The following is a 23,858-nucleotide window of genomic DNA, read 5'->3' on the forward strand; positions in this document are numbered from 1 at the left end:
ATTACTGATGTGGGGAATGAATCTTGTTGTACATGATGCCCAAAATGGTTGGGGAGCTACTGCAATACACCTGCAGGAGGTTACAGCACAAATTAAAAGTTCTCTTTAGGGAGACTGTATCACTAGGAGTACAGTCTTATCAAAGAACTTCTCACTCCAAAACAGTCTACATTTCCCTACAACTGGAAACAGCAGGAAATGCCACCTCTTCCACCCCATCCCTAACAGAGTGCACAACTTATCCTTCTCCAAGACCCTTGAATTCACCTCTCTCATCCCCCTCATCCATAAATAGATTAAACAGCTATGGTGACATCATACACCACTGCTACAGACCCATCTTCACCTGGAACCAATCTCTTCTTTACCCACTCATACACGAACATTACTCCTTCAATAAAAATTCCTCTGCTTCCAACAGCTTTCCTCCCATGCCAAATGTTTGTAGCACTTTCCAGTGATTATCTATAATCCTTATCATGTGCTTTTCTACAGATCCATAAGTGACAAATTCAGATCCTTCTGTTCCTATGAGTATTTCCCACACACATTCCTCAAAGCAAATATGTAATCTATACATGTGTTATGACTCCTAGAACCACATCGTTCCCTTCTGATCTGATACTCTGTATATGACATCACCTTCTCCATCACCACTCTCCCATATAACTTAGGTTACACTCAACAAACTCAAATGGCCCAACCCACCAACATACACGTGCATATACATAAATGCCCACACACGCACATATACATACCTATACATTTCAAAGTATACATACATGTACATACACAGACATATACATATATACACATGTACATATTCATACTTGCTGCCTTCATCTATTCCGTCGCCAACCCGCCACCCATGAAATTACATCCCCCTTCCCTCCGCACGCGTGCAAAAAAAAAAAAAAAAAAAAAAAAAAAAAAAATATATATATATATATATATATATATATATATATATATATATATATATATATATATATATATATGAAGAATGTGTGGAAGTCGAGAACATTATCTCGGAAAGCAAAAATGGGTATGTTTGAAGGAATAGTGGTTCCAACAATGTTGTATGGTTGCGAGGCGTGGGCTATGGATAGAGTTGTGCGCAGGAGGGTGGATGTGCTGGAAATGAGATGTTTGAGGACAATGTGTGGTGTGAGGTGGTTTGATCGAGTAAGTAATGTAAGGGTAAGAGAGATGTGTGGAAATAAAAAGAGCGTGGTTGAGAGAGCAGAAGAGGGTGTTTTGAAACAGTTTGGGCACATGGAGAGAATGAGTGAGGAAAGATTGACCAAGAGGATATATGTGTCGGAGGTGGAGGGAACGAGAAGTGGGAGACCAAATTGGAGGTGGAAAGATGGAGTGAAAAAGATTTTGTGTGATCGGGGCCTGAACATGCAGGAGGGTGAAAGGAGGGCAAGGAATAGAGTGAATTGGAGCGATGTGGTATACCGGGGTTGACGTGCTGTCAGTGGATTGAATCAAGGCATGTGAAGCGTCTGGGGTAAACCATGGAAAGCTGTGTAGGTATGTATATTTGCGTGTGTGGACGTATGTATATACATGTGTATGGGGGTGGGTTGGGCCATTTCTTTCGTCTGTTTCCTTGCGCTACCTCGCAAATGCGGGAGACAGCGAAAAAAAAAAAAAAATATATATATATATATATATATATATATATATATATATATATATATATACACACACACTTAATCGCCGAGGTAGCGCCAGAAAACAAGAAGAACGATCCATCCACTCATATAAACAAATATCACACAAACACATACACGTATATATATTGGAAAGGATCACAATTTTGCGCGTGATCAAGATATTCCTATGAGTCCACGGGGAAAATGAAACACGAAAAGTTCCCAAGTGCACTTTCGTGTAATAATCACATCATCAGGGAAGACACAAGAGAGAAATATAAGTCAGTTGATATACATCGAAGAGACGATGTGATTATTACACGAAAGTGCACTTGGGAACTTGTTTCATTTTCTCCGTGGATTCATAGGAATATATCAACATATACATACACAGACATATATAAACATGTACATATTCATAACTGCTTGCCTTCATCCATTCCGGCGCCACCCGGTCCTACAGGACACTACATCCGCCACCTCCTGCGTCAGCGACAATCCATTCGCAACCATGTGTGTTCGGTACGAATCCTTTTCTCTTACTCTCAAGGAACCGAATCTATCACCCTCTTTATCTTGGAACCTGGCTTTGCAAATATTATACATCAATGGATATTTTCTTTTCCTTACCAAAATAGATCTGGTTTGTGCCTGATGAGCACAAGATAAGTGGTGCTGATATACATGGTAATCCAAATTTAGATCCCCAACCTTTCAAAAGGTCCTGCATCTACCTTTGCCTGCTATAATCATTGGAGAGAGAGAGAGAGAGAGAGAGAGAGAGAGAGAGAGAGAGAGAGAGAGAGAGAGAGAGAGAGAGAGAGAGAGATATCATGGTTTTATCTTGTATGATTGTTCATTATAACCAAAGGGGGCTAACTCACCTCAGCCACTCTCTCCAGCATTGGTTCCAGCCAATGTTGGTTACACTCACAATGGGAATCCAAGAATGTGAGAATTGGGGCTGTGGCCGCATCAGAGCCTCTTACACGAGATCGCATTAAACCTACGGAGAAAGATAATCTAAATAAAAAGTTTATTCAATATTATCTGCCATAATTACTGTTTCCTGTGGTCCCGTTTACAACCTGTATCTCTTATGTTCTCATAATGAATACAAAATATCATGTCCTCATAATGAATACAAAATACTGAGATACAAAGAGATACAGAAGAGCCTTAATTAAGACAAACATACATTTCAACTCCACAAAAAATGATGGTAGTTTCCTATACATGGATAAATAACTATGAAATGATAGCCTCTGTTGTAAATGAGTTACAATCGACATTCTATGTTACGCTTTTATCATGAATATTAGATAAGAGGGCATGCATGTATACACCATCAACTCCTAAAAGCATAACAGTACAAGCCTTGAGTGTGGTTGTGCGATCCTCTTGTTATGTTGGTATGATATCTGTCCTGAGCCTAGTGTTATAATGTTGTTATAATGTTTGTGTACTGTCATATTCAAGGGTCATACTATCATGATTTACCCTTTCGGTAAATAACTGATTATTCAGTCATCCTGAACGTACATAAAAAAAAACAAAAAATGAAAACGCTATTCTAAGAATTTTCACTCAACCATTCCTAGTTTGGGAAAACATTGTCTACTACACTAGCTAATCCTAAAGTTCTCTATTTTATATTCACTTCCATTTCATGATCTTTTTTATTCATATGATAAGACAGAGAAAAACTATCCAAACCAGGGATATAATTAGTAATATATTAATGATTTTCAGTTCAATAAAAATGCATTTTACAAGTTTATAGCATGGAAAATACAGTAAAAATTATAAATTGATTCCAAATTCTATCTTTTTTTTTTTTCTTGATCTGTTTTGACCAACTGACAATGTTATAAGAATAAAAGTTCATAAATGCATAGCATCCATATCAGAAAAATTCATCATCAATTGATTATGCTCAAAATATTTACACATGCATTTAACAATTGGCGCTATTGGAATCAAGCTACACTTACGTAGCAGAGAGCTATTGGCGTCAGTTTACTTCAGTCACCTCCATCTAGCAATTAACACTCTTGCTTACACTTTCCTGGTATACTAATAGACTCATTATCCTACAATTGCTTCACACACTCTTAGTGCCTCTCCCTTTGAATAGAGGAACAATAATAGCTTCCACCCAATCCTCAGGCACAACCTTCTGTTTCCATGCTAAATTGCATATCAAAAGCATAATGCACTCTATCTTCCTTACACCATAACTCCACTTCTTCCTGATCCTCATCCCTAAGAGAACTGTGGAAAAGTCTAGTCTCAGAAAAAAAAATCTGGCACTGCCTTTTCCAACCTTTCATTTATTGCCACATAATCAATCAAACCTCTCTGCTCTTCTCTTCCGTCATTTCTCATCTGTGGACCATCTTGTGCTGAAATAAAAGGTGTTTGCAAGGAATAAATCCCTCTCAGCAGAGACTTCCCGAAGATAACTTCCATTTTCATTGACTCCACGCACTCCCTTTACCAACTATCTCACCAATTTCATCACATCCCACCTCTACATTAATATCACCCATTACAACCACCTTTCTTTCCTTCTTAAATCCATTTATACAGTTATTCAAATTTCTCTAAAGATACTTCATTTCATCCTTACCCCCTAAAGTCTTCGGATTCACAAGCCCTTCCATCTTTTGGTTTCCCTCCCTCACTTTGCTCCTTAATATCTAGCTTCCTCTCTGGCCAATCTGTGGGTGTTGATGTATCAGCCTCTCCCCTCCCTTCTCCATCAACAGCGATGTCCCACGAGGTTAGGTCCTGTCCCCTACAAGTTTTCTCCTTTTCTTCAACCATTTCCTCTCTTCCACAAATAATCAAATGCGCTCATACTCTGACGACTCAACATTTCATCCATTCACTTCCTTCAATTCTGTTCCTTCTCTCGCATGATCTGCATCTCGTCTTAACACAGCCTCCTTAATAAACTCAGACTAGGACACGATATCTCAGTGGGATAGAAGAAATCTAGTTCAGTTTCATGTCTCCAACACTCAGTCTCAACCCATCTATCAAAAGCTCCTCACAACTCTTGTCTCTCCTTTGACAGTTCTGTAATTCCATCTCTTAACTCAATGGACATTCTTGGTATTATTGTAACAACCACTCTTTCTTGGAAACCCTGCATTGCAGATATAGCTAAGTCTGCCTCTAAGAAACTGGGTGTCCTGTACTGATGCTGAAACTTCTATATCTCTGAACAGTTGCTCTGTTTATACAAAGGATTGATTCGTCCTTGTATAAAGTCCTGCTTTCACATCAGAGGTGGTTCTAGCTCTGCATCCTTACCTCACAAAGTTGAGTCGAAAGCGGTCTGACTCTCCAAGCTAACTTCCAAACTTGACCCTCTAGCCCTATGCCGAGATGTTGGTTCACTTTCCCTCTTCTGTAAGTATTACTTTGGTTTTTGCACCCGAGAGCTGGCTGCTTGTGTGCCCCCACCACTGGGCAGACCACGCAAGACTCGGATGGTTACAGTGTAACATAATTATTGTGTGGCGTTTGACAACTGTTTCTCTCTCCATACCTCGAAGCTTTGGAACTTTCTTCCTTCTCGAGTCTTTTTCAATAACTACGATCTGACACATTTGACACACTTAAAAAGACAGGTTTTTCACTTCCTCCATAATTCGTAATTTTCCTTGTCTCTTCTTCTTCCCTTTCATAATCCTCTCTATATTTCAATAAAGGCCCAGCCTGGATGTGGATTTTTGTCCATGACTGGAGCCTTCAACATAAAAAAAGGGTACACTTTACAATTCCAATCTTTCCTTTCACTTATGCTATTCTTGATTCATTCCATGCATGCTTTGTTACACCCTCCCATACCCTCAGGGATAGCACAACTGAACATCCCTCTTTCCCTCTTCCCCGATAAAGTTCGTTCATTTCTGTTCAAAACCACTCCTTCTTCCACGACCTCTCACAACTTGCGTTAACCATTTCCATTTCCCTCCATACACCTTGAAGCCCAAGGATAAGTTTCCCCAATCACCAGCACATTCAACCTACAACTTTTATGGTTCCCTCATTTTACTCTCACCAGTCATCCCATTCTGAGGGATCTCTCTCTCAGTTACTCGTTCCTCGTACTCCCTAGCATAACTGGTGGACTCCAGTGCCATTTTTAGCCTTTAGTGCCTCACCCTTGGTAGGTGGTCACTGGCACAAAGCAACTCCAGCGCAGTGTTTCCTAGAGACAGCGGGGCTCTACAATAGTAAAAAAAAAAAAAAAAAAAAAAAAAAATGTATACCTACAGTGTTTATCTATTTAAAAAAAAAAAAAACTATGGATGAAGTTGGACAACGCTTCCCCCTTCTGTTCTACCCCTCTAGGGTGTACAAACGAGGTTATTATGATACGTTGGGGTGAGACTTTGTTACTCCAGAAAACTAAGAGTATCCCCTTAAGACACTGAAATTCAACTTTTCCCAATCGTCAAGCCCTTATTCCAGTAGCAGCACCACCTCCTAACTTTATTTCGCCACTGTGTATCCAAGAACTGAAATTATAATCTATCGAGAACAGAAGGCGGTCTGTGTACAAATGGACCATCGATGGGACAAAACCTATCTCTCTCTCGAACTGCTACCTACAGTTCGAGGGCCCAGCCCAATCACTGTGAGGCCGTAGGGTGGGTCAAGCCTCCTACTTTCTGATCCTAAGGATACTGCTACTCGACTCATGGGCATCTCTGTAATCATGTAGAGGAACATGTAAATTAGTCAAAACAATTTTACCACTGCATACCTGAGAGTCAAACCCAAGTTACAGAGAACAGCTGAACCATCTGTTGTCAATCTTACTAGGCTAATACGGTTCCTAGAATCTAGAGTGACAAAGAATCTAGACTGACCTTCTCTCTGATCATTCCTGATGACCTTGACCTTCTGTATCTTGGCCAGCTCGGCACCATCTTGGGCTGAAAGGAGAACAAGTAAAATTATTAACCTACGAATGTATCATATGTATTGTGGAAGCAGAACACTGGCATCCCAGTACTCTGGGCTGAAATAGCCTCGTCCGGGGATCGAACAGAAGAAAATCCTTTCAGTAACCTCTCTAAGTTGGCTTTGTGCTGACATTGCCTCACTCCAACGCTGATGTAGAGCGTATCTTTAAAAGTCATTCGAACATAGAGAAGCCAGAGCTTCGAAATAGACAGACTACCAAAACCTTAAATGCAATACTATCATGTGTGGACTAAGAAAAAATGGAAACTGCTGTTATGATTATAAACTGCCAAAGTAAATACTGAAAAAAACATGGCGTCATTGAAAGCATAAGAGTTATCGTAACCGCAACTAGGACCCTCACATAGACCAACACAAACAACCCAAGGACACCGAGGACGAAGAGATTGTCGACTGGTAATTAGCAGATCTTGGAATAATGGCGAGTGTTCTAGTGTTAGCTAAAGCAGCCAGTCGTGCCTGTTATTAATAATATGGCACAACAATGAGGAGAAATAATTCGAAGAACATTTTTTTCGCTATCATTTTAATAAGTTTAGCGCTTTATTAGCGCTTTTCGGGAGTGAATCCAGCGCCATCTGAAATTTTGAGTTGGCAACTCTGGAGCTCACGCCTGTTTATCACTGCAATCGCGAATATGTAAGCAACTTCCACGGTTTTTCTTACTTGCTCAATCCCTCATGCAAGTGACGAGTATAGTATAGTATAGTACAGGAGTGACTGAGCAACCAGAAAGAAAAGTCGTGGACAATGTATACCTAAGCGTGGACGAAGTGATAAACAATCGTGAAGTATTTTATACGTTGGACTGGAGCAGCGGCCAAAATGGCGATCGCATAAGTAGGGGAGCACGATAGAGGAATGTGAAACGTGGCAGGCCGAGGATAAGGCACGAGGAGCGGCGTCCGGCGAGGCAGCACTCACTTGCAGGGATATATAGACGTGCATGTTTGCATCTTACCCAGTTTCTCCGAGGAAAGCTTCTGTACTAGTCGAAACGTTAGAAGAATAAAACCCAGAAGTTCTCCCCTGTTTACTCACCACCCCATTCATATATACACACACACACACACAGGAATCAGGGCGAAGTGTTGAGAGGTTCTGTGAAATCCAAGTGAAGGAGTATAGGCACGGGCACTACAAGCTTCATATACAGACAGAATGTTCCGAAGGAGAGAGGAACGGGTTTTAGAAAAGATGTTATAGAGCCAAGAAGCTTCGAGACGTGCACTGGCCAAAGTATAGATGACACTAGTCACTTAGCACTGGCATGAAAGGGGGTCATGTGTGTAACTAACCTCTTGAGAGTTTTACGAGTAAGCGAGCTCAGTCCTGGACAAAAGGCAAGGCTGCGTGGACTGCCAGAAGGCATTTGACACTGTACCACACAGGAGACTGATTATGAAGATGTACCACCATGCAGGAATAAAGAGGAAACCTCCTTGTTCTATAGAAGATGATCTTAGTGGGATGGAACAAAGGACGCATATCAGAAAGGACTTTTCCAAATGGGTTGAAGTGACCAGCGGAGTGCCACAGGGTTCAGATCTGGGACCACTATTCTTCTTGATCTACATTAATGACTTCCTGGGAGTATGGAATCCCGCCTGATCATGTTTGCAGATGATGCAATGATCATGAGGGAAGTGAAAAGCGAGGAGGATTGCATCAGTTTACAAGGGGACCTAAACAGACTTAGCAGTTGGTCTGATGCATGGTTGATGAAATTCAACCCCGAACAAATGTAAAGTACTGAGGATAAATCAGAGCAAAAGAAGGCCTCAGTATAATTAATATCTAGCAAGAAATTAGCTTCAAGATTCCGTGTGTATACGAAAGGCCAGGGATTAGACATTGTCCCAAAGCTGTGGCCAGAGTCCCACAAGAGAATACTTAAAAGGAAATATTTAGCAAGCTGTTCATATCCTTCATAAGACTAAAATTAGAATATGCTTCTCAGGATTGGTCATCGCAACCAAAGAAACACGAAGAATAAAAGAGAAGGTCCAGCAGAGGGCAAAAAAGATGGAACAAGAATTCAGACAGGCGAGTTACAAGGAAAGGCTAGAGGCTTTGAATCTACCCAGGTTAGAAGAAAGAAGATGGAGGGGTGACCTATTCACAACCTTTAAGTTTTTAAAACATCGATGACGTAGACAGTGAACAGGTCCTCGAGAGATGTCGGGATTAAGCAACCAGAGGACGCAACATGAAATTAAGCAGGAAACTTTTTTTAAAAAAAAAAAAAGAGATATATAAAAACTTTTTCACTACACGTCGAATGTTTGGAACTCTCTACCTTCTCATGTCTTCCCTAATACCTCTTAACCTGGCACATTTCAAGACAGGTCTTTCACGTCCTCAGAAATTCGTAAATACTTTCCTTGTCTTTTCTTTTTCCGTTTCATTATCCTCTCAATAGTTGAATGAAGGCCCGGCCTTGACGTGGACTTTTGTCCGTGGCTGGAGTCTCCAACATAAAAAAGAATAAGAGTAGTAGGTGAATGACTGAGGACATTGTTAATGCGGACAGCATACGTAAATCTAAGACGCTGTACGATAGCAGAGAATATTCAAGAGATGGGGCCCCCACGAGTGTAAGACTCCCTCCCTGTAGAGCACAAACAGGTAATTACTACACTCGAGTACAAAGTAACACACACAGACATCAAGAAACACAGATATAAGTAACACACAACCAAGTAACAAATTTTGTTACCACGTATCTCAATTAGAATACTAAATAACACACACACACACACACACACACACACACACACAAAGGTACCTCAAAACACACAGGGATCAAGAGACACATATAGGTACCTAGTGAAAGCAGATGCATCATCACACAGGTACTGAGAAACACATGAAGGTACAACATATATTGGTTCTAAGTAACACAGAGAGCTTTCAAGTAACACACACAGGTGCTAAGTAACACACAGGTTCCCAGTAACACATGAATACCAAGTAATACAGACGTTCTAAGTAAACAAACAAGTTCAAGTAACACACATATTCCTAGTAACACAAAAATACCAAGTAACACAGGTAACAAATGCCACACACACAAAAAAAAACACAAAACGGTACCAAAAAACGCAAACAGGTCCCACGTAACACACACGGATTCTAAGTAACAGAGACAAGTATTAAGTATCACACACGCACAGCATGTAACACAGACAGGTTCCAAGATACAGAGAAAAGTGCCAAGTAACACAGAAGGAGAAGAGTCCTTGACATACACTGGCTCGAGTGTTCGGTAATGAAGCACTTGAGCGTTTACGGTGTGGTGAGCGCGTACTACACCCTGACCCCAATGGTTCAGGCCCTCGAGCGCTACGGTCCGAGCAATGGGAGTATGATGGCCTGGTCTTTGACCTGACCCCTTAATGAGCGAGGTCTAAGGCCCGGATCAAGAGTCGTGTGTCGTGTCGTCGTCGTGCTCAAGCGTCGCACTCGCAAACTTGTGCACCAAAACAGAGCGAGATGGACGAAGCGAACTGTGAGGGATGAGAATGAGTGGCGTGACGACATCGCCAACAACGAACCACCACAACACCAGCAGGAGACGAGACCGCCAGGGAGGGCACCGTACCGGCGCGCGCGCAGGCAGGGAAGAAACATGGAGGCTGCAGCAGGTCATATTGCAGGAAGGAAATTGATGGAGGAAACAGAGAGAACAAGAGAGGAAAGGAGATGCAGCAGTTCCCTTCAACTATCATCGGAAACAATGTAAACAGAGGAATGAAAAAAGATACGGGGGAAAAAAAAAAACGGAAAAAAATCTTGAACACAAAATGAAAATTAGGTAATAAACGTTCGTATGTTCAGAGAGGGGGATACTACACAGGTGGAGAACGATAGAATATGAGGATGGAAGGTACGAAAGGAAGAGCAGCCATTTAGTTCTAAGTTCAGCCAGCCAGAACCTGATGATGGACAGATTGTTTGGTATAGACCGTTGATGAGGTGGTGAGGAAACTAGTGGGTGGACGAGGAAGTACAGGTTGGTGGAGTGGAGGGGGATCAAGTCACCCATCACTCTTTTCTCTTCCAATGTGGGTCAATTTGAAGCCTTTAGCCGTTCCCTGTAGCTTAGCTACTATCTTTGTTGCCCTTCTCTGGAACTTCTCTATGAGTTCTTCGTGCTTCTGTAGGCTGCAGTGACCAAGCTTGAGAAGCATATGCTAGTTTTGACCCTGTGTACGATACGAAAAACTTTTCAAATACTTCCTCGTCTCCCGTGAATGTGTGTGTGTGTGTGTGTGTGTGTGTGTGTGTGTGTGTGTGTGTGTGTGTGTGTGTGTGTGTGTGTGTGATGAACAAATAGTGTTCCTCTGAGATAGCTCGCCTCCCTGCAGCAGCCTGTTGGGGCTGAGGACGACAACCTCCCTCTCCCCCATGACCCACAGCGACGGGACGTGTCCACAGTGTTAATGGGACAAAGAGGACGACCTCCACCTTCACTCCCTCTAGAGAAGACGACTTCTCCTCCTCCACTCTCTCTCAAGAGGACGACCTCCTCCTCCTCCTCCTCCACTCCACTACAGAGACGACCTTCACCTCCTCCACTCCCTCTAAAGAGGACGACCTCCTCCTCTTCCTCCTCCACTCCCTCTACAGAGACGACCTTCACCTCCTCTACTCCATCTAAAGAGGACGACCTCCTCCTCCTCCTCCTCCACTCCCTCTAAAGAGGACGACCTCCTCCTCCTCCTCCTCCTCCTCCTGCTTAACTTCCTTTAGAAAGCAACCTGGAGGTGAGGGTGAGGATGGCCGGGTACTCCACACACCCGGGGTAGGGTCAGGGTGTGTGTGTGTGTGTGTGTGTGTGTGTGTGTGTGTGTGTGACGGAGGGAGGCACCACCATAAGGGTTGATGCCCGTGTGACCGACCCGCCGCCCCCCTGCACGCTGACCATCACTACCTGGTAACTCTCACCTCAGGGAATGTACCACACTCGGTCTTGACCCCGTCCAAAACGTACCCCGAGCTGCCCCACCATCGCCTCCTACACAGCTGTTTGTATACTAACTGTGGGGGCCTGGATGTGGATAGGGAGCTGTGGTTTCGGTGCATTACACATGACAGCTAGAGACTGAGTGTGAACGAATGTGGCCTTTTTTGTCTGTTTTCCTGGCGCTACCTCGCTGAAGCTGGGGGTAGCGATGTTGTAACACGTGAAAGAGAAGGACAGGGACGGGTGGGTGCTAGAGACGACCGAGTGCGATGCTAGTAACAGCCTAGCCACAGATGACAGAAATCTCCACGCTGGGGGAGAGAGAGAGAGAGAGAGAGAGAGAGAGAGAGAGAGAGAGAGAGAGAGAGAGAGAGAGAGAGAGAGAGAGAGAGAGAGAGAGTCTCAACGGGTAGCGAGTCCAGATCACGCCTGGCTCTGGGCCGGGTGCGCTCCTCGTAGTCCAGAGGTAAAGTGTTAAGTAATATGAGCGTCGGGTGTTATGAGAGTCAACAAGAACAGGTAAACTCGTCCGTCTCATAATGAGGACATGCGGGGCTCGAACCGTTTCGCCATGCACCCTGAGCACGGGCTGTTGACAGAGATGGCCTCCTGTCTGCCTTGAACCTGGCGATGAATCGACAACAAGAAGAACAAAGTGATAAGACCATCACTAGAAGTTTACTATGAGAAAAAAAAAAAAAGAAAAAAGTTGCGGTACGAAAAATTTCTTTCACGCCCGGCAGCAAGAGCGGCAGCAGCAACAGCGGGGGCCAGACGTACGATACTGCGGCGACTCAAGGAACATTGTACTCGTCTGTTGTACACTGCTGCTGCTGCTGCCTCGTCTGACTACTTTCTCCCACTGTCCCTATTTCTTCGTGATGCTACCCATCCTGTATCTTCACCTGTGACCCCCATGGGTAAGGAGCTACCCATCTTCCTTAAGACAGCCTACCGTTAAGTCCACTCTCCCGCACTGCTTTGGTCCGTTGAGCACGGCGGTAAGACCACGGGGGCACGACAGTACGACCCTCGAGCACGGCGGTAAGACCACGGGGCACGACAGTACGACCCTTCGAGCACGAAAGTCTGATATCCCTGGGTATGAAGACGACCCGGCCTCTCGCCTGACCCAGGGGTCATTACCGTCGTGCGCAAGGGGTCAGTTCGTTGTGCTCACGACCCGTTGATGCGTCCTGCTGGAGGTGTCGACGGGGTGTGCTCTCTCTCTTCTCTCTCTCTCTCTCTCTCTCTCTCTCTCTCTCTCTCTCTCTCTCTCTCTCTCTCTCTCTCTCTCTCCACCACGTCCCGCCACTCCCCTCATCACTGACACTGCCATACAAACCTCACCTCACCCACTTCTCCTTCTCTATCAACCTTTAACTCCTGCCTCCTGTCCTCACGCCAGCCCTCTCCCCAGCAGCCCTCTGCCCTGCCAGCCCTCTCCCCCTGCAGCCCTCTGTCCTGCCAGCCCTCTCTCCCTGCAGCCCTCTCCCAGCAGCCCTCTACCCTGCCAGCCCTCTCTCCCCAGCAGCCCTCTGCCCTGCCAGCTCTCTCTCCCCAGCAGCCCTCTCTCTCCAGCAGCCCTCTCTCCCAGCAGCCCTCTGCCCTCTCCCTCAGCAGCCCTCTACCCTGCCAGCGCCCTCTCTCCCCAGCAGCCCTCTGCCTTCAGCCGCGTCACACACACACACAGTGAGGGCGTCGCCGTCTGGCTCGGCTCATTACCACTCATAACTTCCGCCAGCCGCCTCATCATGTGCTAATTACTACTGGTGCTCTGCTCTGTCTCACCCCTCGTACTGCGCCCTTGACCAGCAGCGAACGTAAACAACAGATCATGTTACTCCACACACACACACACACACACACACACACACACACACATAAAACAAGCCTCAAGATATTGTGTGTGAGGGATTTGAGGGTCAACCTCATCCCTAGCCTGTAGCCCGAGTTCCACATAAGCAGAACAATTGACACTAAACTGTCTTACGTCAAATATCAGAATAACTTTCAAGTATATTTATAAAAAAGGGAAATATTTAGCAAACTGTGTAGGTAATTATATCCAAGCGTAAGTTGGGAACCACGCCTTCCAGGATTATCTCAATGTTGGTGTTGATATTATCTCTTCCGTCTGCGCTGCAGAAAGTACAGCCATAGTGATCCGAGTCGTTGCAAGTAATCCGGATCTTTTCGCACGTCAATATGGGCCATGGAAGATTACTGAACATCTTTTTAATTCAGCAGTTTCGCCAACCTTGTTAGGTGGTTACAGCACAGCAGTATTCCATTCGTGGGATATAGAATGTCTTAGAGTATCATCATTGGCTTTTTTTTTTAAACTCTGCAGGATCCACCCAATCATCCATCCGCAGGAGAAACAGCTGTTGCCTTGATGTGTTCGCTGAAGGTTTGGTCATCAGACATCATAACTCCGAAGTCTTTCATGCAGTTCGGTTGAGATATTACAGTGCCTGCTTCTGTCTGGTATTCTGTATTGCTTTTGATTCATTCATATTTATTCCAGGACTTGCCAAGGATGACATGAAACCGTGGCTCGTGTTAGCGTCAGTGGTAGATACAAGAATGAGGAACAGGAGGGGTGCAAGAGCAGTTCCTTGAGGGACTGAGGTTTTTCACTGTGGAAGTAATAAAGATGGCGTTACGTACAAATATGTCCTATGTCTGTTGGTAATAATAATAATAAAAAATGTTTATCATCTATTTTTTTTTACAGTTTTTTCCGATCTTAGGCATTTTTCGTGATACGACGCCAAGTAAACATTCATCAATTGCTTCTGTACAGTCTGTATGCATTACGTTAACAATATGTTTGTTCACCAGTGCCTCTACAAAATTACCATAATGATCAAGCAACTGAGAGAGAGAGAGAGAGAGAGAGAGAGAGAGAGAGAGAGAGAGAGAGAGAGAGAGAGAGAGAGAGAGAGAGAGAGAGAGAGAGAGAGGCAAGATCTCCCCTCCCTGAAACCATGCTGGTCTGAGTTTGTACCTTCACTCTCTCCAAGATTTGAACAATGTGTGATGTCAGTGTTATTAGTCCATAGTTTTTTTTCGGGAGACTGCTTTGCTACTGCCTTTGGGGAGTGGGGCGATGCGAGTCAGTTTCAAACACTTGGGAATGATGCTAGAATCTAGCTAAACTCTCAAGAGGGTATTTAGTGCTCGCACTAAAGGTGTTCTGCATTTCTTTTCAACGACAGTTTCAGGTTCTTAGGGCAGAGCGCAACATGGGCACGTTCCCAATGGCCCTCTCGAAGTCCTGTGATGAGACATGAGATCTGTGTAACACAGGACCGATTACTGTTTTGGATGGGGTCGGTTGGTTCGATACTCTTCAGGAGGTTTTCCTGTACAGTGAACACCTATTCATACTGCTTTTTATCAATATCTCATCTACTGGCAGCCATCCGTAAATGTACCTTCTGGTCTATGGCCAGAAAGTCACTTTTCAGGTATTCTTGCTTTCGATCAGTGAGCTTTTTCTTTTAAGTTCTGCAGTTCGTTTTCTTGTTGGACTCGTCTTTCCGGTCCTACTCTTGATATTCTGTGCTTTCCTCTCACTGGTGTGTGTGTGTGTGTGTGTGTGTGTGTGTGTGTGTGTGTGTGTTGCACGCCTGCAGTGCTTGTGGTCTAGGATCTAACACACTCCTCTGGTCTTCTGGTATCGAACAATGTTACCCATTGTGTGGCACGCATCCCGCTGATAACATCCTCACACCTTCCCTGTTTACTAGTGAAACCGAATTCGCTGGTTGCGCGCGCCTCACACTAGTGGGTTCAGCATCCACAGTTGTTTTTACGTCGTTTAGAATGTGAGATCAGATCCCAGGGTGAGTGAGGTGGTGGTGACACAGATGAGTAGATCCACGCTATCTGTACAGACTAGAGGTGAAGCGTTATTTCTTCCGGATGGTTTTGTTATCTGTTGGCTCACTTGTCACGCATAAAAAACCAGTCCAGTTGTTCGTCTGAACTGCTTGTAATGGTAATATCCGCTACAGTGCTGTACCTTTCCTGTTAACGTTCTAGATGTGGTAGGTAGGTTGAAGTCTCCTGAGATTATATTTGGGACTGGGTTTCCGAAGAGGTCAAGGCGTGATCAAACACATTATTCACCTGGTGAATTCATGTGGCTTTGCATCTGACAGCTGGTAATGCTCCTCAACCTTGACAACAAGCGCTTCTGCCGCAACAATAGAGGAATGCAGGAGCTCATTTGATGTATGAGAATCTTCTACATAGAGTCCAACCCTTCAACAAGTTCTTCAAGTCCAGTTGATCCCACATTACAGGTGGTAATGTGGGATGCAGACCTCATTATTCATCGGGTCTTTTATGTGTGTTTCTGAGTTGGGCTCCAACACTGCATTTGGCCCAGTCATCAAGCCATGTAAAAAGTGGAATCGAGTCGTTTTGTGCGATCTGGGTCCTGTATTTGAAAGACGTTGCAAAGTCTCGTCTTTAAGTTTAGGGGGAGTTGATATATCCAATTCTGTTGAGCCTTGCAGGGTGCTTCCAGTTCCTCTACCATTCTGTAGAAGGAAGCCACTGTCATTTCTTCTTATGTCAGTTCTCCCCTGCCTCTGTTTGACACCCGTGACTGAGTCTCATGGCGTGCCCAAGAGGGATGTGTACTGTGATCGTCGTCTCTAGGTGTATGTCTCATTCACTGTCTGTGATATACATTGTTCCACGCATGACTCCTCCATGCAACACCTTACCTTTAACGATGATTTACATATTTCCGGGTGGTAAAAACCTGCATCCCTTTCCCCACACGGGCACCTGCCTTCCTAAAGCAGGTCCTGACATTATCTTCTTTTTTTTTATCCCGTGGTGTTGAAATTTACATTTTCCCCAGTGTGATAGACCAGCATCGTCAAACATGCAAATTCCCTTGGCACAGTCGCTCCAGACCCTCTGGACATTACGTGATGTCCACGTTTTTCACTGCTTCACCATTTCACCTTACCTCACCTCCCAGCCAGCCTTTGCCTAATAATGTGATGGTTTCCGGTTGCTCCCCGTGACCTTCCTAAAGGCTCCTGCAGCCCAAGGCTGCGCTACATCCAGGTAGCAGGGAAATGCAGACTTTATTGGAGTGTGAAGTTCTTTGACGAGACGGTACTCCTGGTGATATAGATAGCCTCGCCGAAAAGACTGTTCACTTGTGGTGTAACCTCGAGTAGGTGGAGTCCGGTAGCGCTAGGAACAGATGAAAAAAAAAATGGCCCCTTTCGTTCACAACCACTTTCCAGCTGTCATGTAAAAATCACTAAATCCAGAGACCCTCTCCATAACCAGGCCCCACAGACCTTTTCGTAGTTTCAACGACCGCTTCATATGCCCTGATTCAACCTAGTAACAGCACGTCATCCACATCACTTTATCCCTTGTACGCCTCGCACCCTCCTGCACGTTCAGGCCCCGGAAACTCAAAGCATGTTTCACTCCATTCGTCCGCCTACTCTTTAGTTCACCCTCTTGTTTTTCCATCCACCCCTGACCTGTATACCTTCTCACAGTCATCTTTTACGTACGTCCATAACAAATCAACAAACAATCTTCAGCTCTCTCACATATATCCCTTCTTACTACCATATTCCCTCTTACCCTAGCATTTCTTAGTCGATCGACCCTCCTTACGCCACATATTGTCGCCAAACATTTCATTTACAACACAGCCACCTTCTTATTTAAATTTTTGCCTCAGGCCCGTGCCTCGCATCCATATAGCACCGACGGAACTACTATACCATGAAACATGACTGTCTTTGCGCCCTGAAAGACGGTGACCTCTCTACACGTTCGTCAATGCTCCCTTGTACCTTTTGCCTCCATCACCCAATTTATGGTTCACTTCTGCTTGAATGGTTCCTTTCGCTGCCATATCCATTCCTAGGTATCTGAATACACTGCACTCCCTCAAATTTCTCTTCATTCAAAGTAACACTTCAAGGAACCTGTTCGTCTTCACTGCTAAACCTAATAACCTTACTTTTATTCGCATTCACTCTCAACTTTCTCCTTTCACACACTCTCCCAAACTTAAACACCTGTAGTTTATCACTTGCATCTACCAACAGCACCTTGACATTAGCAAACAACAACTGACTCACCTCCCAGGCTTTCCCTACTCCCAGAAGACTGCATACCTGCCCCGCTCTCCAAGACCCTTACACTCAGCTCCTTCACCACTCCATCCATAGACAGATTTAACAGCCATGGTGACATCACACACCCCTGAGGCAACCCATCCTCACCTGGAACCACTCATCTTCCTCTCTACCTTCTCTCTCTCTCTCTCTCTCTCTCTCTCTCTCTCTCTCTCTCTCTCTCTCTCTCTCTCTCTCTCTCTATATATATATATATATATATATATATATATATATATATATATATATATATATATATAACACAGAAGGAAGCCTACCTGGACCCAGGATAACCTTACATAACCTAAACCTGACTTTAGTTACCGCAGCAGCTCACTTTCTAAATGAACTATGTTGTTTCAACTAGGCTATATAAATCAAATCTTTTTTTTCTTTTTTGACTTGTCACAACTGTGTGACTCTTCTAACATATAATCCATTTCTTGTGGTCGTTGTCTTCAGACTCAGAATGCTTGAGCACATATGATATCAAGGATATATACATAATTCCTTAGCAGTGTTTCTAGTTTGATCTGAAAGACAAGACACGAAATCACTCAATGAAACATTAGTACACAGGAAAGGCAGTAAGAAAAAAAAAGCAAACGAGGTATAAGATAAAAAAAAAGGGCAGACAGAATCGTTAATTAATTTTCAATAAGAATCCTTTTTTACCTCAGTGTCTTTACGGCATCTGTCCTTCAAGTTGGTGGACTTCAGTCTTACAGAAGGCTTCCACACGCTTCAGTAACCTCTGAGCACCTTAACATCCACAACCCGGCAACCACCGTGGGACTTACAAGTTTCGAAACAGATGACAGTCACCTGAGGACAGCAGGTCTGGGCTGTAGGGAGAGTCGTGTTGCTCGAGACCCCAGGCACGAGCAGCAGCAGCAGCTGCGTGTAAAGCACGGGTCTTATGGACCTGCGCAGTGTCACGTAACAGCAGCGCAGGTTACCTGCTACTTTTCCCTTGATGGCACTACGCAATTTTCTTCTCAGTCCAACTATACAGCCACCTATCACCGTTGTGAAATGGGACATTAAGTCAAGCACAAGAATCCCCTTTTAACACCTCAGAAAACGATGATCTTGCCCGCCGGTGAGATACGTTCAGGACTTCTTCGAAGTCGGAGAAAAATGGTACTTCCACTGCACCGGTTCCACCTTGAACTCAGGGTCCAGACGACGATAGATCCAGGACTCGTCCCCGTAACCAGATGGGAGAGGAAGATGGCCGTAGTGGCTCCACACACACACAGCTGAGGCAGCTCGCCACTTGAGGCAAGACCTCAACTGATGTCGACATAAGAGCTTCAAGGTTGCTGAGGAACTCATTGTACCCAAACTTCAAGACATACCCGAATACTTAGGGATGATAACCGCAACACTTGGTCCAGCTACAGTGTTAATTCCATAACTCAGACAGCAGTGGTAGGCCCTGTTCAAGTTCTCCACTTGGGCAAGGGTAGTCTCATCAGTGGCAGGCACCTGAGGGTCATTTCTAAGCAGGGGGGTCATAACTAAACACTCTCATGGCCAAACCTTGAGCCCCGATACCTCTTCTCATTACAGTGGCATGAGAAGGCCATCAAGCGTACACTGTGCTGACGGACATCCATCACACAGACATCTTTGAGATGTAAATTTCTGTATTTTGTATTTCATTTACGGTTTCCTTTTGATGATATATTCTTTTGTAGCTGATAGTATCAATATCAACAGCTACACAAACATCCCTTCTGTGGATAAGAACTTTTATGAAACTCCAAATGACAAAGTTTGTGAGTATACGTATTTTACCCGTACACCAAAACTTCAAGTTCTCAATCCGAAAGTACTAAAAAAACACGAGAGAAAAGTTAACCCCCAATCATTATCCAAAAAAATTTACCCTCAAGAGAGAGAGAAAAAAAAAAATTTTATACCGCGTTTGCAATTTCTATTTAACTGCCTTGACGACGTTCTATTAGCGTAAATATACATATAAAAATCATATTCACTTTAAATATGCTTATCTTCCCGAGTTTGTATATAAAGTGTACACCCTAAGCGCTGACGTAAACATCCCATTACACGCAACAGGTGGGTGTAATTTCCCCGACATCCCCTGGGCAATACGCAGCGGACTGGAGGGGTAATTATACCGGTAATTTGCCAGGATTTCCCATTCCGGTAAAATGACTAAAATACGTTCAGAAAAATGGTGGGAGACGAGAGGCATCATACTGGGAGGAGGGGAGATTCCACCCTGAGGGAGGGAGGTGGTGAGCCAGGGAGGGTAGAGGTGAGCTAGAAAGGGTGGAGAGGTACGCCGGGGAAGGGTCGGGGTTGGGGGGGTCAAAGCGAGTCACAGAGAACAGAGGTGTGCTAAGGGAGTGAAGGTGAGTTAGGGAGGGTGATGGTGGTAGCAGAGGGAGGGTGCTGGTGGCCCAGGGAGGTTGGCGGTGAGCTAGGGAGGGTGGAGGTAAGCCAAGGAGCTTTATATAAGCCAGAGCTGGGAGTGGGGAGAAAGGGGAAAACTTAAGCCAAAATGAATCCACAAAGGGACCTGGGGTTTTAGCAGAGAGAGAGAGAGAGAGAGAGAGAGAGAGAGAGAGAGAGAGAGAGAGAGAGAGAGAGAGAGAGAGAGAGAGAGAGAGAGACCCTCGTCTGGCCTGACCGTTGAGGGAGAGGCAAGCGTACGAGTTAACGACACAGGGTGATCCTCGGAGGGTGGGCCACTCAGAGAGCCACACGATGATCCTCGAGATGTAGAAACGAGCCAGAAGGCCACGGAGGATCCAGAAGGGGCCACATGAGAGGAGGAGAGCCACATATGAGCCAGACGACAGGCGTGAGCCTGAGGACAGGTGTGAGCCAGAGGACAGGTGTGAGCCAGAGGACAGGTGTGAAGCAGATAATATCAGGTGTATATTTAATGAAATCTTCTGGGATTTTCTACCCTAACAGCCTGGGTTGGGCTCAGCCTGTTGGAATGGGTCGTTGGTCGACCAAGCTGTTGGGAGCCGCAGCCCTCAGGCCCACATAGCCCCCACAGCCTGGCTGGTCTGGTACAATTTGTAAGTGCTTGTCCCAGTGCACTCTTGATCTTCACTATGCATCCCAGGCTGCTTCTGATGGTAGATGGCAACGTGTTGAAGAATCTTGAGCCCCGGATGTTTAAGGTGTTCTCTCATTTTGTGCGTAACGCACCTTTGGATTTCAGAGGCAGTAATTTCCAGTCTTCCATGCATGCCGTGCCAGTAGGATGTCATCTCCAAATCTAAGTTGGGAACTATACCTTCTAGGATTTTCTGGTGTAGATAATGATATACCGTCTCCCATTTGTGCTCCAGTCGTTTCCAGTAATTTAGTTTTTACAGCATTAATATGGGCAGTAAAAGGTCTCTGAAAACTTTCTAAATCCGTAGTTTCGCCCGCCTTATAGGGCGATGTTAGAATGCAACATTATTCAATTTGTGAAAGACTTAGCGCTTTGAATAACATTATCGCTGGTTTGTCTTCCCTTGTCTTGAAGGTCCGCAGGATCCAGCCTGCCATCCTTCTGCACGAGGCAACCGTTGTTTTGTTGTGTTGGCTGAAGGTTGGGTCGTTGGACATTAACAACTCATTGGCCTTTCACATTATTCATCAGGTTCGTGATAGCGTCTCTGTCAGCGTTGCTTTTGATTTCCATTTTTCATTTCCCCTATACCCAAGGGGTATAGGGGAAATGAAAATTGTACATGAAAGTTGTACATTCATCTCCCAGGTTATCCAGTTATTCCTAGCCTTCGTATTCTATGTGCTATGACACCAGGGTCACACCTGTCATATGCTTTTCCAAAGCTTGTGTACATCACGTCTGCATTTTCTTTGTTTGTGTCACCCAGCGACAAGTGTGAGCCACAGGACAGGCGCGTACCAGAGGACAGGTGTGAACCAGAGGACAGGTATGAGCCAAAGGACAGGTGTGAGCCAGAGGACAGGTGTGAACCAGAGGACAGGTGTGAGCCAGAGGACAGGTGTGAACCAGAGGACAGGCGTGAGCTAGAGGCTAGGTGCGAGTTGGAGGACAGGCGTGAGCCATAGGACAGGTATAAGCCAAAGGCCGCAGGTGTAAGCCAGAGGCCACAGGTGTAAGCCAGAGGCCACAAGTGTGAGCCAGAGGCCACAGGTGTGAGCCAGAGGCCACAGGTGTGTGTCATGGTACTCACGGTCGTCGCTGAAGTCGTCTACGAGGATGATCTCCTTCACCAGGTGCTCAGGACTCCGGTTCAACACGCTGTAGGGACGAAGCTCACGTTAGGATCACGACGACACACAAGACATGTTGATAACACGATGATAACAGCAAGATAAAGGTAACGTGATAACAACATTATGCCTTAATAATACAATACTCGTTACAGACATGATGAACACATTGAGTGTAACAATACTCGTTACAGATATGATAACCACATATGCCGTAACACATTACTTGCTACACACACATGATAACTACACAAGGCGACAATATATGCTACAACGCATTACTCGTTACAGGCATGATAACCACATATAGTGTCATACAATACTCATTAAAGACATTAAAAGAACATATACTGTAACACAATACTTGTCACAGACGAGGTTTGTACAATATAAACCCCCATTATGTCCCCTCAAGAGTAACACCAGACTGGACTACATGCTAACTCTTCTCTTGCTCCATCCTAATTCCCTTTCGTGTCCCATGTCCCAGGTGATCGGTTCGTCCATATCTCAAACAACTGTGTCGTGTCGATGGCATCAAAATCCGATGAGGAACTTCAAAGTCGTGATCATGTCCCTCATCCTCCTGATGTATGGCTACCCCTTCCCTCCCTTGCAGCTCGTCTTCCTCACTGTACATCATGCAGTTACTGCCAGCAGTTGGACCCCTCAGCACAACTCTCTCTCCCCTTTAAGCACGGTAACCAAACTGGTGTCAGGTACTTTAGCTTACGTCAAATATACGTCACGAATATCGTATCTTAATATTATCTCTATGTCAGTGAACTTAAAGTCAAGTGTGACATTTACCAGAAGGTAAACTTTACTTTCTTAATCATTACAATGTTTTCTGACGTCAGGTTGTGTAATACGTTAACCCGCTGGCTCCTTCTCACAGGAACATACCTTCCCATAACAGATTGGTCTCATTACAGAATACTGCAACTCCTTCACACTGAATATGGTTGCAATGCGTTCCATTGATCAAGTCACTGACCACAGCTGGAATCCGAGCCTCTCTGCAAGTCGCTAAAATCCTGAGTATTCCGTCCAGTATTCTCTCATAATACGTTGTGTGTCGTCTCGAAGCATATTCAGGTAAGGTTCGAGTCCCCGAAAGTCACTTCCGGAGATCGAGAACAGTAACGACCCTAAGACTTAGCCCTGTGGAACGCCAGTGGTTACCTGTACACATCTACAAGAAGCCCCTCTGATATGACGACTCAACATCCTTGTGTTCATGTCATTTCTGATGCACATCCAGTGCCATTCTCCTGATGTCTGCCTGGATGTTTGACTGCCAGTCTTCTGTGAGGCAGAGTCAAGTGTCTTCTGGTAGTCTGAGATCACACGTTCCATTCTACCAACTCCGTTGTGTGTTCACTTGGTCACGGTAGTTCAGAAGGTTCATTATGCAACACCTCTTTCCTCTGCACCCACGTAGCTTCCCGCGTGTATAGTTCCTGGTTTACAAGTGTTCATCCATTTCCTTCGTACTTACCTCCTTCTGCAGTTCTATACACGGTGAATGTCAGCGGTGCTGGGGGTGTCGAGGAGCGCGTCTTCTCTCCAGCCTTCCCGAACCATAGTACATATATGCTGTGTACTTCGTTTAGTGAGTAGTGTGGCAGCGCCTCAGCAGGCCCGGCCGGCCTCACACTTGTATGTACACGTTCTTGTTATATGTTGTGCGAGACGCCATCAAGACCATCCACTTTACACGGTTATTGGTCCTTCATTACTGGATACATATATCAAACTCTTCTTCTCATTATCTCTTCTCTGTCTCATCTTGGCATA

The 23,858-nt window shown here is 44.9% G+C and overlaps 1 protein-coding gene across 3 annotated transcripts in view; it reads right to left on the bottom strand.

Moving 5' to 3' along the window:
- Positions 1-23,858, bottom strand: part of LOC139750447 (polypeptide N-acetylgalactosaminyltransferase 2-like) — a 380,066-nt gene that overhangs the window by 17,855 nt on the left and 338,353 nt on the right. For all 3 annotated transcript variants that reach the window (XM_071665276.1, XM_071665270.1, XM_071665260.1), the window contains 2 exons: positions 6,554-6,619; positions 2,549-2,670 (listed from right to left, as the gene is read on the bottom strand). In XM_071665276.1, the coding sequence (XP_071521377.1) occupies positions 2,549-2,670; positions 6,554-6,619 (188 nt within the window). The remainder of the gene's footprint in view (positions 1-2,548; positions 2,671-6,553; positions 6,620-23,858) is intronic.

The sequence above is a fragment of the Panulirus ornatus genome, chromosome 1 (genome assembly GCF_036320965.1).
Source record: "Panulirus ornatus isolate Po-2019 chromosome 1, ASM3632096v1, whole genome shotgun sequence".
Lineage (NCBI taxonomy): Eukaryota > Metazoa > Arthropoda > Malacostraca > Decapoda > Palinuridae > Panulirus > Panulirus ornatus.